We start from the raw sequence: 17,837 nt of genomic DNA, 5'->3' as shown, positions 1-17,837 counted from the left end.
TCAGTGACAGAGTGAAATCTTTATATTGAAATCCTAATGAATGTTAAATGGTTACTGAAGCTACCTTGTTTATACTGAGAATCCAAAGATGACAGTTGTTCATATGAATAAGATTTATTTGTGCAGTGGTATGTATCTGTTTAGTTGCAGTGGAAAGCATTTAATTTCAGGGCCAATGAAAAAACAATTGCTTCACTGTCTCTGGGTCGATCTTACAAACTTCTTTTCACTTGCGATAGTCACTCTCCCCATTTTCCTTTCACAACTGTGACTGGCCCTTGACCCACCACGAGCAGGGCATCAGGAGCTATGCATGGATATAAATGGATATTTTTGTTGAAGGATTGGATTTTTTTTGAAATGGCTCAACAAGTTGAGGAATGTGTGTTTTGCTGAATGGAATTTTTAAAGCACTTATAACACCAACTGTGTCTCGCACTCCAGTAGCATAATCAGACGCAGGGTGAAGCTTTCTGTACAATGCTCCCAACAGTGCAGCACCGGCACTTCAAATATAATTCATTGAAGCACTGAGAGAGGTATTAACAAAATGTAATGAAGTGTTATATAAATGCGAGTACTTCAGTAAAAGCCCATAGGATCCAGGGCAAAGTGGCAAGTTGGATCCAAAATTGGCTCAGAGGCAGGAAGCAAAGGGTAATGGTTGATGGGTGTTTTTGTGACTGGAAGGCTGTTTCCAGTGGGGTTCCACAGGGCTCAGTACTAGGTCCCTTTCTTTTTGTGATATACATCAATGATCTAGACTTGAATATAGGGGATATGATCAGGAAGTTTGCAGATGATACTAAAATGGGCTGTGTGGTTGATAATGAAGAAGAAAGATGTAGACTGTGGCAAATGGAATTCAATCCAGAGAAGTGTGAGGTAATGCATTTGGGGAGGGCTAACAAGGCAAGGGAATACATGTTAAATGGTAGGACACAGCAGTGCAGAGGAACAAAGGGACCTTGGAGTGCAAGTCCACAGATCCCTGGTAGATAAGGTGGTTAAGAAGGCATACGGAATACTTGCCTTGATTAGCCGAGGCATAGAATATAAGAGCAGTGGGTTATGCTTGAACTGTATAAAACACTGGTTAGGCCACAGCTGGAGTATTGCGTGCAGTTCTGGTCACCGCATTATAGGAAGGACGTGATTGCACTGGAGAGGGTATTGAGGAGGTTTATGAGGATGTTGCCGGGAGTGGAGAATCTCAGCTATGAGGACAGATTGGATAGGCTGGGTTTGTTTTCTTTGGAACAGAGGAGGCTGAGGGGAGAACTCATTGAGGTGTATAAAATTATAAGGGGCTTAGATATAGTGGATAGAAAGGGCCTATTTTCCTTGGCAGAGGGGTCAACAATTCGGGGGCATAAATTTAAAGTAACCGGTAGAAGGTTTAGAGGGGATTTGAGGGGAAATTTCTTCACCCAGAGGGTGGTGGGTCTGGAACTCACTGCCTGAAAGGGTGGTAGAGGCAGAAACCCTCAGCACATTTAAAAAGTACTTGGATGTGCACCTGAAGTGCTGTAACCTGCAGGGCTATGGACCGAGAGCTGGAAAATGGGATAGCCTCTTGTTGGCCGGCGCGGACTCGATGGGCCGAAATGGCCTCCTTCCGTGCAGTAAATTTCCAGAATTACAATAATAAATCTACTGAAACATCAGAATTCGATTTATTACTGGGTTTTGACCCCTGAGGTACTAAATACAAAAAGTATTTAACATTTTAAACAATGTAAACATTTGAAATCTGGTCACAGCATGCTCCTATTTTTGCCATTCCTCTTCATTCTTAATTTCTGACATATTTTTACTTTTTATTTAACCTAATCTAATCTATTTTTACAATGATCCCAGAAAAAGCTTAAACCTTTCCTTTACTTGTTTTCCTTTTGGCTCCAGTTATCTATTTTGGAGGACGGAGCAAGTTTGTAAACTGGCCAAAATATCCAACTGAAAGGCCAGCTTGGAAGATGGACATACCTGAATGCGAGTTTATGTAGGAAGCTGAATGCCGATAACAGGCACGTCATCAGCTGTGGAGCCCAACAATGCCTAGATGGGTTAACTTGACTCAAAGGGATAAATACAGTTTTGAATGAAAACATAGGTATGAGAGTCATTGATCAGGGTGCTTGGTGCCACTATATACTGTTGGCTATTCACTTCCCCCATTCTCCCCAACAGTCTCCCATGTCACACATCTTCAGAGTGCCTGTTATCTCAACTCTTGTTGGTCTAAAACTGGCTGCTGGGAAACAGCTGTAATGGGACAGCTGAGCTATGGAAGCTCACCCTCCTAAGTAACTTCAGTCAATCTCTATCCACCGCTCCACAGCACAATGCACTGCAATTCTGGGCATGGTGATTTTTAAATCATCTGATTGATTTAAAATGTACTTAAAATGATCCATTTTCTAGCTTTTGCAGAACATTATAGTGTAGAAATTATATTATACCATGCTGTTTTGTCTGAAATCCCGTTGTCTGCCAATGTGCCCCACTAACATGTTTATGTTAAATGGATTAACACCTCTGTTCAAATAGGGGGCAAAGTCGCTTCATAGGAATGTGGTAAGTGAGTTTATACTAAGTGTTCGTACACTGCTATCACACAGCTTACACGTGAAACTATCACAATCAGATTTTTACACTTACGGAAATCCTGGGTGGAGCTGGCTCAGTGCCCTTACCTTCTCTACTCTTTTGTTCGTTTCATCCTCACAGTCATGTTTGAATTTTCTGCATACTTCTTCCCATCCATAGCCAAAAGGATCCACTGCAGGTTTGAAGAGAAAATGGTTTGTGGTTTAAGCTGTGCTACGTGTTGAGTCGATGACCCAGGTCCTCTATAGATTTAGCATCACTTTAGCTTCAAGTGAAAGCTTAAAAAAACAAAGAACTGAACTGAGAAGAACTTAACACACTGGAACGCCATTCTGAAAATGATTAGACATCACTGGCATGACTGACCAACGAGATGTCAGCAGTGTGTTGGGCCTTCCAACGTGTCATGTATCTCACACCACTGTATATAACTGTATCTTACCATGCTATACATGACTGTAACTAGATATGACCTGTAACCACAAGCATACCTTACCACCAGGGGTGCACTTGCAGGAGACACTGCACACCTGTCCTACACAGTATATAAAGGCAGGTCTCAGGCAAGTGTGGCATTCGAGAGCTGTGAAATAAAGGTGCAGGTCCTGAGTGACCTTGACTTCAGCATGTGCCTTGTGTAAGTCTGTACTGCAGGGTCAGGACTTTACAATGGCGACGAGTTACGGGATCACAGAATCCACAGAATGGCTACCAACGGCTCAGATGAGAAATACAATGTTGGAGATAATTGGGAGGACTTTATAGAAAGGCTCCAGCAAAGCTTTGTAACCAAAGACTGGTTGGGCGACGATAAGGCAGACAAGAGAAAAGCCCATCTCTTGACCAGCTGTGGCTCGAAAACATATGCCTTAATGAAGGACCTGCTGGCACCCGAGAAACCAGCAAGCATTCCCTCAGCACTGCACTGGAGTGTCAGCCTAGATTTTTGTGCTCGACTTGAACCCAAAACCATCTGACTCAGAGGCAAGAGTGCTACCAACTGAGCCACAGCTGACACTTTACAGCCAATTAAGTACTTTTGGAGTGCAGTCACTGTTGTAATATAGGAAATGCGGCAGGCAATTTGCGCACAGCAAAGTCCAGCAATTCGTTTGAAGAGTTGAGCACACTGGTGAGAGACCACCTGAAGCCAGCGAGCAGCCTACACATGGCCAGACACAGGTTCTACAACTACAGACGCTGTGTGGGCCAGAGCATGTCTGACTTTGTGACGGAACTTCGGAGGCTGGCTAGTTTATGTGAGTTCTCTGATGAACTAAGGAGAGAAGTACTGAGAGACTTTTTTATTGAAGGAATAGGCCACGCAGGCATATTCCGAAAGCTCATAGAGACCAAGAGCATGACCCTAGAGGCAGCAGCACTGGTCGCACAGACAATCTTGGCAGGAGAAGAAGAAACGAGGTTGATCTATACTGCGGGTACGACAACTAACGAAACATCGGAACAAGGGGTTCACAGAGTGAAACAAGCCGCTACCCCCACACACAGACAAAGGAAGGAGAGCAGGCCTTCAACAGCAGGCAGTGGTGCCAGAAGCCATCAAGGGCCACATGAACGACCGTTCACACCTCATCAACCCACAATGCGAGCAATCAACTACAAACTGAGAGAAGCTCAAGAGAGATCAGCCAGACGCATCTCATCCTTCGGAAACAATGGAAGCGGTCTGTGCTGGAGATGTGGGGAAAGACACTCATCAAGGGGGTGTCGATTTCAGCATGACGTTTGTAGAAACTGCAACTATACAGGGCATCTGGCCCACATGTGCAGAAAAACAGCAGCTCGGCTGGTATACGAATCGGAAGGGTCGGAAAGCGGACCAGAAGACGGTGGGGACAGTGCCCAGGACACCGAGGTACAGCGGGTCAACACGATCAATGTCCACTGTTCTTACAACAAGACGCCTCCAATAATGATGAGGGTCCTACTCAACGGGATACCCGTCAACATGGAACTGGACACGGGAGCGAGTCAATCTCTCATGAGCGTCCAACAATTTGAACAGCTGTGGCCGCACAAAAGCAACAGACCAAAACTCACAAGGGTCGACACCAAACTAAGGACCTATACCAAAGAAATTGTCCCAGTCCTTGGCAGCGCCATGCTCTCAGTCACACACAAAGGGACGGTGAACCAACTTCCCCTGTGGATTGTCCCCGGAGATCTGCCAGCACTGTTGGGGAGAAGCTGGCTGGCAAAACTAAATTGGAAATGGGATGATGTTCACGCCATGTCGTCAGAGGAAGGGACCTCCTGCTCAACAGTTCTAAGTCGATTTGAACATCTCTTTCAGCCAGGTGTGGGCACCTTCAAAGGGGCTAAAGTTAAAATCTACATCACACAGGATGCAGGTCCATCACAAGGCTAGAGCTGTGCCTTATGTGATGAGGGAAAAGACTGAACATGAACTGGACCGGCTTCTGCGGGAAGGCATTATCTCACCCGTGGAATTTAGCGACTGGGCAAGTCCCATCGTCTCCGTCATGAAGCCTGATGGATCCGTACGAACCTGTGGGGATTACAAATCTACCATAAACAGAGTCTCCCTACAGGACCAATACCCGCTGCCCAGAGCAGAGGACCTATTTGCCGCATTGGCTGGAGGAAAACTTTTCTCGAAACTAGATCTCACGTCTGCGTATATGACGCCAGAACTGACCGAAGAGTCTAAGCTATTCACCACCATCGACACACATCGAGGCCTTTTCATGTACAATCGATGCCCATTTGGCATCAGGTCGGCAGCTGCTATATTCCAGCGCAACATGGAGAGTCTGCTCAAGTCCATCCCGGGAACGGTTGTGTTTCAAGATGACATACTCATCACGGGCAGGGACACCGACTCCCATCTCCGCAATTTGGAGGAAGTACTAAAGCGATTGGATTGGGTAGGCCTAAGAGTTAAGAAATCCAAGTGCCTGAGGTTGAATTTTTGGGCAGAAGGATTGCCGCTGATGGAATCTGCCCAACAGAATCCAAAACCGAAGCAATTCGTCTGGCACCCAGGCCCCGGAATGTCTCGGAACTGGGCGCCTTTCTCGGGCTACTCAATTACTTTGGGAACTTTATGCAGAACTTGAGCACGCTGCTGGAGCCTCTCCATGTGCTACTCAGAAAGTGGTGCGATTGGTTTTGGGGGGATGCCCAAGAACACGCCTTCAATAAGGCACGCAACCTTCTATGTTCCAACAGTGTTTTGACTTTTTTTGACCCAGGTAAAAAGCTAGTTCTTACATGTGATGCGTCAGTGTACGGGGTTGGCTGCATTTTACAGCATGTCAATGGTGTGGGTAAATTACAACCCATTGCTTATGCCTCCAGGTCACTTTTGCGGGCAGAGCGCGGGTACGGTATGGTGGAGAAGGAGGCGCTCGCGTGCGTGTACGGTGTCAAAAAGACGCACCAATACCTTTTCAGGACCAAGTTCGAGTTAGAAACCGACCACAAATCCCTCACGTCCCTGCTATCTGAGAGCAAGGCAATAAACGCCAACGACTCGGCGCGCATTCAACGGTGGCATCTTACGACCACACAATAAGGCACAGACCAGGCACAGTCAACTGTGCCAACGCGCTTAGCAGGCTACCCCTGGCGACTACGGAAGGGTCCAACGAACAGGACTGTGAGATGGTCACGGCAATCAATGCCTTTGAGTCCACAGGTTCGCCCATGACGGCTCGCCAAATCAGAGCCTGGACGACCAGCGACCCCACGTTATCCTTAGTCAAAAGATGTGTTTTAACTAGTGACTGGGCAGAGGCTCGCGATGCCTGCCCCAAAGAGATCAAATCTTTCCATAGGCGCATGCATGAACCATCACTACAGGCAGACTGCCTGATGTGGGGCAGCCGAGTAGTCATGCCTTTGCGAGGCAGAGAGGCGTTTGTCCGGGAGCTCCACCGCGAGAACCCGGGGATCATTCTCATGAAGGCCATAGCCAGATCCCACGTCTGGTGGCCTGGCATTGACGCGGTCTTGGAGCTCTGCGTCCGACGGTGCACCATTTGTGCCCAACTCAGCAATGCCCCCAGGGAGGTCCCCCTGATCCCCTGGCCCACCAAACCGTGGTCACGGGTGCATGTAGACTATGCGGGCCCATTCATGGGCAAAATGTTCCTCGTAGTCGTCGATGCATTTTCAAAGAGGATCGAATGCACCATTTTAAACTCGAGCACCACCTCCACCACTGTGGAGAGCCTTAGAACCATGTTTGCAACACACGGAATTCCTGACATATTGGTCAGTGATAATGGTCCGAACTTCACCAGCGCAGAGTTCCAAGATTTTATAGTTGACCACGGCATAAATCATGTTAAGATGGCACCATTCAAGCCGGCCTCCAATGGCCAGATGGAGCGAGCAGTGCAAATCATTAAACAAGGCATGCTTAAAATCCAATGTCCCACGCTGCAGAGCCGCCTGTTGTGACTGCTGCTGGCATACAGATCTCGTCCGCATTCGTTGACTGGGGTTCCCCCTGCGCAACTATTGATGAAATGGACCTTAAAGACCAGGCTCTCGTTAATCCTCCCAGACATGCATGAAATTGTTGAGGCAAAGCGCCGGAAGCTAACTGAATACCATGACCGAAATTCGAGGGGGAGGTGGAATGAGATAGGGGACAAAGTGTTTGTGCTAAACTATAGCAGGGGTCCCAAATGACTTGCAGGGACAGTAACAGGCAAGGAAGGAAACAGGCTACTGGTTGTACAAATTCACAATGGCCAAACTTGCCGGAGGCACGTAGACCAAGTAAAAAGTAGATTCACCAACAACACTGCAGAACCCGAGGCAGACTACAATATGGAACTCACACCACACCTGGTGGACAGACAGAGGGAACAACCTGAGGAAAGGGTAGTCTCAACAGACAGCCCAGGCGAGATACCAGTAATCATACTGAACAAAACAGACAGCCCAGGCGAGATACCAGCAATCACACCGAAAGAAAAACAGGCACCAAGGCAAACAACTGAACCACAACTAAGATGCTCCACGCGAGAGCGTAGACCGCCTGAGAGACTGAATCTATAAAGACAATAAGACCTTGGGGGAGGGTGATGTCATGTATCTCACACCACTGTATATAACTGTATCTTACCATGCTATACATGACTGTAACTAGATATGACCTGTAACCACAAGCATACCTTACCACCAGGGGTGCACTTGCGGAGACACGCACACCTGTCTCACACAGGTATATAAAGGTAGGTCTCAGGCAAGTGTGGCATTCGAGAGCTGTGAAATAAAGGTGCAGGTCCTGAGTGATCTTGACTTCAGCATGTGCCTCATGTAAGTCTGTACTGTAGGGTCAGGACTTCACAGGTGGCGAGTTTGGGTGCTCTACGTCCTACAGGCTGGCTCTGTATTCCAGTTTTGTGGGGCAGGCATCAGGAAGCATGTTTTGGAAAACGGCCCAGTTGGAATTATGGGGGTAGAAATTGTTTTTCCAGACAGAAAATGGGGACAAAAGTGATCAATTTCCCAGGGCTATAATCCGTACCCCAAAGACAGCATATTGGCCTCAGGCAATGTTCAGACTAGGCCTGCTCTGCTCAAGGCTTCCTGAACTTCAATGTTGATCAGTGTGAGATGGCACAAGTTGGTGGGAAGAACAAGGAGGGCACATACTGCTTGGAAAATAAGTCTCTAAATGGTGTGGAGGAGCAGAGCTATCCGGAGGTACAGATACACAAATCACTAAAAGTAGCGACGCAGGTTAATAAGGCCATAAAAAAAAACAAGCACAGGTTCATTTCTAGAGGGATAAATTTGAAAAGCAGAAAAATTATGCTAAATTTATATAGAACCTTGGTTAGACCACACTTGGGAGTACTATGAACAGTTCTGGTCTCCATATTAAAAAGGACATCGACACTGGAGAAGGTGCAAGAAATAGTTACTAGAATGATACCAGAACTGCGAGGGTGTACCCAAGGAAAGATTCAACAGGCTGGGTCTCTTTTCTCCAGAAATGAGAAAACAGAGGGGTGACCTGATGGAAGTCTTTAAGATTATAAAAAGGTTTGATTGAGTAGACTTAAAGAAGATATTTCCACCTGCAGGTGAGATCAGAACTAGGGGCCATAAATATAAAAGCAAAATACTGCGGATGCTGGAAATCTGAAATAAAAACAGAAAATGCTGGAAATACTCAGCAGGCCAGGCAGCATCTGTGGAGAGAGAAACAGAGTTAATGTTTCAGGTCCATGACTTTTTGTCAGAATTGGCCATTATGGCAAGATAGTCTCTAATGAATTCAATAGGGAATTCAGGAGAAACTTCTTTACCCAGAGAGTGGTGAGAATGTGGAACTCGCTGCCACAGGGAGGGTTGAGGCGAATAGTATCGATGTATTTAAGGGGAAGCTGGATAAACATGAGGGGGAAGGGAATAGAAGGATATGGTGATGGGGTGAGATGAAGGGTGGGAGGACTCAGGTAGAACATAAATTTAAGACAGAAATCGACAGTTTCTTAAACAATAAGGGAATTAGGGGTTATGGAGAGCAGGGAAGTGGACCTGAGTCCATGATCGGATCAGTCATGATCGTATTAAATGGCGGAGCAGGCTCGAGGGGCCGTATGGCCCACTCCTGCTCCTATTTCTTATGTTCTTATAAACACCGGCACGGACCTGTTGGTCGAATCAGTTTCTGTGCTGTAAATACTATGTAATATTATGTAATGGTGAGCAGTGCAAGATAGGGTACAGGCAACTGAGCTTTGGGTGAGCTTAAGTTTATGGACGGTGGAAGATGGAAGGCTGGCCGGGAGAACATTGCAATAGTGGAGTCTGGAGGTGAAAAAGGCATGGATGAGAGTTTCAGCAACAGATGAGCAGTGATAAATGTGAAGGTGGATGATATTATGGAGGTGGAAGTCGATGGGCTTTGTGGTGAAAAGGATATGGGGTCAGAAGCTTAGCTTGGAGTTGTATAGGATGCTGAGGTTACCTGACATAGTGGCTAGGCAGGGATAAAAGTATTAAATTTGTGGCAAGGGCTTTGGTTTTCCCAATGTTTAGAACATAAGAAATAGGAGCAGGAGTCAGCCATTTGGCCCCACGAGCCTGCTCCGCCATTCAATAAGATCATGGCTGATCTGATCATGGACTCAGCTCCACTTCCCTGCCCGCTCTCCATAACCCTTTACTCCCTTATCGCTCAAAAATATATTCAATGACCCAGCCTCCACAGCTTTCTGGGGCCAGTAATTCCACAGATTTATAACTCTCTGAGAGAAGAAATTCCTCCTCATCTCAGTTCTAAATGGGCAACACCTTATTCTTAAACTATGCACCCTAGTTTCACGAGTGGAAACATCCTCTCTGCATCTACCTTGTTGAGCCCCCTCAGTATCTTATATGTTTCAATAAAATCACCTCTCATTCTTCTAAACTCCAATGAGTGCAGACCTAACCTTTCTTCATAAGTCAACCCCTTCATCTCAGGAATCAACTCGTGAACCTTCTCTGAACTGCCTCCAATGCAAGTATATCCCTGCTTAAATACGGAGACCAAAACTGTATGCAGTATTCTAGGTGTGGCCTCACCAATACCCTTTACAGTTGGAGCAGGACTGATATGCTGCAGACAGTTTCAGTATCTCTGTCTTGCTCTTGTTTGTATAACTCCTCAGTGGTTATAGATATGTTCCCGTTCACTTCAGTATTTTCATAGAATTATACAGCACAGGAGGCCATGCAGCCCATCGCATCGAACCCATTCTCTTGCCTCTCCCTATAACTTTAAATATTTTTTTTTAAAAGCTATTACGGATTCTGCTTGCACCAACTCTTTCAGGTAGCACACTGCATTCCCTAATAAACCACACATTTGATTAATTAAGCCTTCTTTCTAAAATAAAAACAGAAAGGGGGCAGGGAAGAACAAAAGGGAAGGTGTGTGACCGGGTTGAAGGCAGGAGAGATTAAAAGACAAAAAGAATGATGGTGCGAGGCAAAAGGATTTTTCCTTTGCCCAAATCCACAGTATTTTGCTTTTGTACTGTGTTAGAATTCGACATGCAATATATTTTTGAGAAAAGTGCACTAAATGATTAACACAAAAGACTTTCTCAGGGAATGCAGCTGCTCCAGTGCAGATGGAACTTACCTTTAAATGTAATGAAGAGTTCCGTTATTAGGCCTTTGTGTGGTACTTTGACAACGTGACATTTCATCTCTACATCAGTTATTCTGCAGGTTAGGTCGGCAATCAGCTCCTTCTCCACTGACTTGAACTTACGGAAAAAGTGATTATTGGCAGGATCGTGGCACTCCTGAGTGTGATAGCGAGTTGAAAACTTAAACGAAAAGTCGGGTTCGCGATAAGCTGGAAGATTTCAATTAAAAAGTTTCTTTGTAAGTACTAGAAAATGAATAGAGTTGAAGGACCGTGACCGTGATAACCATTAATCTATTAGCCCAGCACCCGCCCGGCAGCTCCCCTCTCCCCTCCCCTCGCACCGGCAGCTCCCTCCCCTCCCCCCAGCTCACCCCCTCACCCTGCCGGAGATCACTCCCCCCCCCCCCCCAGAAACTCACTCCCTCACCCTGCCAGGAGATCACTCTCCCCCCCCACCCCCAGAAACTCACTCCCTCACCCTGCCAGGAGATCACTCCCCCCACCACCCCCCTCCCCCCAGAAGCTCTCTCCCTCACCCTGCCAGGAGATCACTCCCTCCCCTCCCCCCAGAAGCTCTCTCCCTCACCCTGCCAGGAGATCACCCTCCCCTCCCCCCAGAAACTCACTCCCTCACCCTGCCAGGAGATCACCCTCCCCTCCCCCCAGAAGCTCTCTCCCTCACCCTGCCAGGAGATCACCCTCCCCTCCCCCCAGAAGCTCTCTCCCTCACCCTGCCGGGAGATCACTCCCCTCCCCCCAGAAGCTCTCTCCCTCACCCTGCCGGGAGATCACTCCCCTCCCCCCAGAAGCTCTCTCCCTCACCCTGCCGGGAGATCACTCCCCTCCCCCCAGAAGCTCTCTCCCTCACCCTGCCAGGAGATCACTCCCCCACCCCCACCGCCTCCACCAGTTCAGTCCCCACCCCCTGCAAGCTCCCCCCACCCCCCCTTTTGATAACTAGCAATTTTCAGTTGTTAAAGGCTCTTTTAAAAAAGCATTATTCATTCTTGGAATATGGGTGTCACAGGCAAGGCCAGCCTTTGTTACCCATCTGTAGATGTTTGCTACAGCGCAGTGGTTTGCTAGGCCACTTCAGAGTCAACCGGATGTGGGACTGGAGTGATATACAAGGACGGTCGGTTTCTTCCCCTGAAGGACATCAGTGAAGCAGTTTGGGGTTTTACAACAATCCGGTCACTTTTACTGGTACCAGCTTTTTATTTACAGACTTAAAAAAAAATTTATTCCATATCTCAAACTACCATGGTGGAATTTGAAGTCATGTTGTCTAGATTACTAACCTAGCAACATAGCCACAACACTACTGTAAACTACATGAACACTGAGAAACAGGATCAGAGTGCATAATGTAAACTGAATCGAGGATTTAGAAATATATTAACGTAGGTGAAATGGAGATAATGAAACGTCATTAAAGATTGTAAATGTAATACTGCTAACATGCTCATAGCGATGTTATGTCTGTAATACACTTATGAATGACTCCACAAAGCAATGTGTTGTACTCAAACTGTAGTGACCTTGGTCCTTTATTTGTAACGCCAGAGTGAGGCACAAGCATGGTGGGTAGCCTTAAGGTAATCGGCACAAAGGACTTGGGGAGAGTGATGTTATAAATGCAGACTACAGTTGTACTCTCTGTGTAGTCACTGTATAGTTGCATAAGATGGAAACTTGTTACCTGATGTACTAGCAATAAGGTTTACACTGTGTCTATACTATGCTGGCACCACGAGAGAGTGCAACTGGTGGAGCCCAGGGTTTCCTGCCACTGGAACCGGGAAGGTACTTTTAGGTCATTCCGGTCGGATCATTGCCATGCAGTCGTGATGGATGGTCTGTGCCTCAGGTGCTGTGCTGGTCTGTTCTCTGGTACTTGGCCCAAGTGAAGGTGAAGTTTTGTTCTGCCTCTGAGCACGGGTGACATCGATTGCTGGAATGAAGAGGTCTTCCCATTTCCACTGGATCTTCCCCATCCACCTTCTTCCGAGTAGCATTGGACCATCACCTGCAACATTTCACAGGGATAACTTGTGCACCACGCTGTTATGGATTACACTTGCATCCGCACTACCAAGGACGGGGTCAGCTCCTTGGTGTAGATGCGAACTTTTCCTGTAATGGAACCAGTTCGGGTCGTTTTTTGTTCCATAGCCTCTCAAAGGCATCCTGGCTCTTCACTGACTGGCTCACTCCGTGTCCACTTCCATGAAGACTGGAACGCCGTTTATCTCGACCCATCTTCACTGGAGGCCAATCGGTGATCCAGGTATACACTCCATACACTTCTTCTTGGGGCTGAGCTGCCTCTCTGGCCAACTCATCATACTCCCCACTGGATTCAAAGTCATCTACCGACTCCTCTGCTAGACGGCGAGTCATATTTCTTTTACACATACGCTGGAGGTGGTCCTTCGTGTTACAGGCTTTGCATACATACTCAGCAAACCGACACTGGTGAGCCCTATGGTTTCCTCCGCAACGCCAGTATGGTGCTACTCGATTAGCACCCCTCGACGAACTCGTGAGTTCTGGAACCCTGAGGTCTGTGCTCTCTGCCCTGAGCAGAGCCACGTTCTACAGTCTTTCCTGTGAAAGGCACCATTCTGCTTACAGTACTTGCCGGGTTTTAGTCCACAGGATGAATAATTTGCTTGGTGCCGCAGGTCAAGGTCATGAACACCTGAACTGATGCTGCTGGCCTTCTGCAGGTTGACTGTGGTGTTGGCAGAAAGTAGCTGGTGAAGGAGGCCCTCGTGGCCAATTCCCATAACGAAGATATCTCGCAATGCTTCATTGAGGTGCGTGCCGAAATCCTCCTGAGGTCGGCAGCATATTTTGCAATCTCCTGGCCCTCAGGTCTGCGGCGAGTGTAGAATCTGTGCCTGGCCGTAAGGATGCTTTGTTTTGGTTTTAGTTGGTCGTAAATTAGTTCAGTCAGCTCATCGTATGTCTTATCCTTGGCCTTCGTGGGTGCCAGCAAGTACCTGATGAGGCGGTAGACCTCGGGCCCACAACTGGTCAGCAGTATAGCCTTGAACTTCTACGCCAATGTGTCCGTCTCCCCTGCCAGGTCGTTTGGCACGAAATATTGCTCGAGCCTTTCCGTGAAGGCATCCCAATCATCACCCTCTGCGAAGTCTTTTAGTGTGCCAAAGGTAGCCATAATCGCGTGAAAGTCCGTATTCTGTCACCAGTTGTTATGTCTGTAATGCACTTATGAATGATTCCAAGAAGCAATGTGTTGTACTCAAACTGTAGTGACCTTGGTCCTTTATTTGTAACTCCAGAGTGAGGCACAAGCATGGTAGGCAACCTTTTATACTGGGCCCTGCACACCTATGCAGGTGACCCTCAGGTCTCCCACCGCAGTGCCCTCTGGTGGACAGCCTCTGCCACAGGGGCAGGAAACCCTGGTCTCCACCAGTTGCACCCTCTAGTGGTGCCAGTATAATATATACACAGTGTAAACTTTATTGATAGTACATCAGGTAACAAGTCTCCATCTTATGCAACTATACAGTGACTACACAGAGAGTACAACTACAGTCTGTATATATAACAAGCGAAGCAGTGCAGTACGTTGTCAGCTCGTGTCTCGGGTACCTGCTAATCTTAAATGAAATAGCCCTGAATTTTTTTAAGGGTTGTCCTGATTTTGCGCTGTAACTTCAGCGGAGAATGATGCAACTCCCAGGGAAACAACGTAAGGGGCCATTGTATGGTGTTTCTCATGGCAGGAGAGCAGGAGATCCACCATGAAAATACAGAGCCCTTATTTTCGTCCTGTGTCCTGTGTAATATGTGCTCACACCAACCCCCTAGAAGAACAATGTGGCCCAGAATCTTCTGTCATAGCATCAGTGTAAACGGCTGAAAATGTATAAATTCAGGGCCTGTGAATGGAAAATCAGTTATAAACCCAGTGTAGAAGAATGCCAGGACCACTCCGCCTTTCACCAAGCAACCCCCCCTCACCCAGCGCCCCCCCCCTCGCCCAGCGACCCCCTCGCCCAGCGCCCCCCCCTCACCCAGCGCCCCCTCGTTATCACCCAGTGCCCCCTCACTCGCCCAGCCCCCCCCCCCTCGCCCAGCGCCCCCTCGTTATCAACAGAGTGCCCCCTCCCTCGCCCAGCGCTCCCTCCCTCGCCCAGCACCCCTCGTTATCACCTAGTGCTCCCTCCCTTGCCCAGCGCTCCCTCCCTCGCACAGCTTTCCCCACATCCCCTCCCTCACCCCCCTCCCTCGCCCAGCGCCCCCTTTGCTATCATCCAGCGTGCCCCTCGCTCTCACCCAGCGCCCCCTCCCTCACCCAGCGCCGCTCGCTATCACCCGCGCCCCTCGCTATCATCCAGTGCCCCCTCCCTCACCCAGCGCCCCTCGCTCTCACCCAGCGCCCCCCTCTACCTTTCACCCAGTACCCCTCTCTTTCACCCAGTATTTACCATATACCGATAATTTCATATCAAGGAATATTTCCTTGTGCTCACACCAACCCCCTATAAGAACAATGTGGTCCAGAAACTTCTGTCATAGCATCAGTGTAAACGGCTGAAAATGTGTAAATTCAGGGCCTGTGAATGGAAAATCAGTTATAAACCCAGTGTAGAAGAATGCCAGGACCACTCCGCCTTTCACCCAGCAGCCCCCCCCACCCAGCGCCCCCCCCCCCCTCGCCCAGCACCCCCCCCCCTCGCCCAGCGCTTCCCCTCACCCAGCGCCCCCCTCCTCGCCCAGCCCCCCCCCATCGCCCAGCGCCCCCCCCTCGCTCAGCGCCCCCTCGTTATCACCCAGTGCCCCCTCCCTCGCCCAGCGCTCCCCTCCCTCGCCCAGCCTCCCCCCCTCCCTCGCCCCGCGCTCGCCCCCCTCCCTCGCCCAGCGCCCCACTCCCTCCCTCGCCCAGCGCCCCCTCCCTCGCCCAGCGCCCCCTTTGCTATCACTCAGCGCGCCCCTTGCTATCATCCAGCGCCCCCTCCCTCACCCAGCGCCCCTCTCTATCACCCGCGCCCCTCACTATCACCCAGCGCCCCTCTCTATCACCCGCGCCCCTCACTATCACCCAGCGCCCCCTCCCTCACCCAGCGCCCCTCGCTATCACACGCGCCCTTCGCTATCACCCAGCGCCCCCTCTACCTTTCACCCAGTACCCCTCTCTTTCACCCAGTATTTACCATATACCGAGAATTTCATATCAAGAAATATTTCCTTGTTCTGCGCCACATCCTTATAGGAAACTGTACACGTGTAATCTCCTGACATGGACTTATCAAAGGATTTCAGTATAAGCCTTCCTGTTTCAGATATCTTCGCATAAGGCTCCCCTGAAATGGAACACAGAAAACCTACTGTTAGCAAAATGTCATGCAATTCCTCTTGTACTCCTTTAATGGGAAATTTAGTTGAAACACTTTCCTTAGTAAACGCTCAACACAGAAAATTGACACCTGATTTGTGGGAAAGTGCAGTTCCAGGCCAGCAAATAAACCTGCTACAATGAGAATGAAGGTTAAAGCAGTGTGTCAGGGGCAAGATCCTCCCTGACTCCTGTGCATTTTAGGTGAACATACACATTTTCACTAGTGGGATTCTCAAGGTTTTTTCTGGGATTGGTTTTTACATGCTAAGACTTTTCTTGGTGATTGGTGACCCTTCCCGTTTAAATTTGCTTCAACCTTGGGTATAAAGTAAAATATTTAGGGCATTAACTGCCTCTGGAAAAATTGTGGATTTTCTACTGTGTGTAATCGCTTGACACAATGACCAGTTTGTATTTGGTGAATAGTAGCTGTGACCCAGTAAAAAAGATGGTTTTCTTTTAAAGTATGGTCAGCAGCGCACAGTGTAAAAATCCAGAAAACTATTCATTTTCCAGTATTTGCAGGACTGCTTTCACAGACACTATGGAATGAAGCACTCGCTTCCCCTTCTCAGGAAGTGTCTGAGGCAATAAACGGTTGCTGTGCTGATAAAGATTTACAGTTTAAGGCATTGCAGGCCAAGCCACTCGAGGGAGGCTAAAGCGAATCAAAGGGCATCACACGGCCACAGGATGAGATGATGTTCATGCAACACAGTTATGTTTCACAGCTACTATTCACCAAAGACAAACTGGTCGTTGTCAAGCGATTACACAACAGTAGAAAATCCACAATTTCTCCAGAGGCAGTTAATGCCCTAAATATTTTACTTTACACCCAAGGTTGAAGCAAATTTAAACGGGAAGGGTCACCAATCACCATATTAGGATGTTTTGAGTAAGCTCCATTCCTGGAAGAGCCTATTTGGAAAAGTTCATCACATGACTGGCACAGCGGCAGCTGTCCTGTGCTGTTGCAACGAAACAAAGATAATGGCAGAATGTGAGTAATCGACCGCAGTGATTTCAACCTACACTTTCCATGGGACCCTCCCCTTCTGTGTCTTCTGTAACCGCCTATCCTCATTTTATCTCACTCATTTTTCTCTATCCCTCAACCTCATCATTTCTCGTGGTCTTTTCTCTTCTGAAGTCACGGTCACTGACAAGGCAAACGCTCACCTATTCCTTGTGTCTCTCTATCCACATCCACCAACCTATTACCCTCATCCCACCCTGCCACTTTCACCTGTAGTGTCCTCCAAAGATCTACTGTTGCCTCTGCACCCTTCCTCGTCTATGGATAGGGTGGTGCGTGGTGCACCAGGATCGGGCGGGGCGCGGCACACTGGGAGCGGGCAGGGCAGGGTGCGGTGCACCAGGATCGGGCGGGGCGCGGCACACTGGGAGCGGGCAGGGCGCACCGGGATCGGGCGGGGCAGGGTGCGGTGCACCAGGATCGGGCGGTTCAGGGTGCGGTGCACCAGGATCGGGAGGGGCAGGCTGCGGCACACCGGGAGCGGGCGGGGCGCACCGGGATCTGGCGGGGCAAGGTGCGGTGCACCAGGATCGGGCGGTTCAGGGTGCGGTGCACCAGGATCGGGCGGTTCAGGGTGCGGTGCACCAGGATCGGGAGGGGCAGGCTGCGGCACACCGGGAGCGGGCGGGGCGCACCGGGATCTGGCGGGGCAAGGTGCG

At 48.7% G+C, this 17,837-nt stretch overlaps 1 protein-coding gene across 3 annotated transcripts in view; it reads right to left on the bottom strand.

The window, feature by feature from the left end:
• The window catches only part of LOC139233947 (zona pellucida-binding protein 2-like), a 59,974-nt gene that overhangs the window by 20,974 nt on the left and 21,163 nt on the right, over window positions 1–17,837 (bottom strand). For all 3 annotated transcript variants that reach the window (XM_070864637.1, XM_070864638.1, XM_070864636.1), the window contains 3 exons: window positions 15,955–16,104; window positions 10,751–10,969; window positions 2,697–2,782 (listed from right to left, as the gene is read on the bottom strand). In XM_070864637.1, the coding sequence (XP_070720738.1) occupies window positions 2,697–2,782; window positions 10,751–10,969; window positions 15,955–16,104 (455 nt within the window). The remainder of the gene's footprint in view (window positions 1–2,696; window positions 2,783–10,750; window positions 10,970–15,954; window positions 16,105–17,837) is intronic.

This window comes from Pristiophorus japonicus, chromosome 21 (assembly GCF_044704955.1).
Source record: "Pristiophorus japonicus isolate sPriJap1 chromosome 21, sPriJap1.hap1, whole genome shotgun sequence".
Taxonomy (NCBI): domain Eukaryota; kingdom Metazoa; phylum Chordata; class Chondrichthyes; family Pristiophoridae; genus Pristiophorus; species Pristiophorus japonicus.
This window is presented reverse-complemented; position numbering and strand designations above follow the sequence as displayed.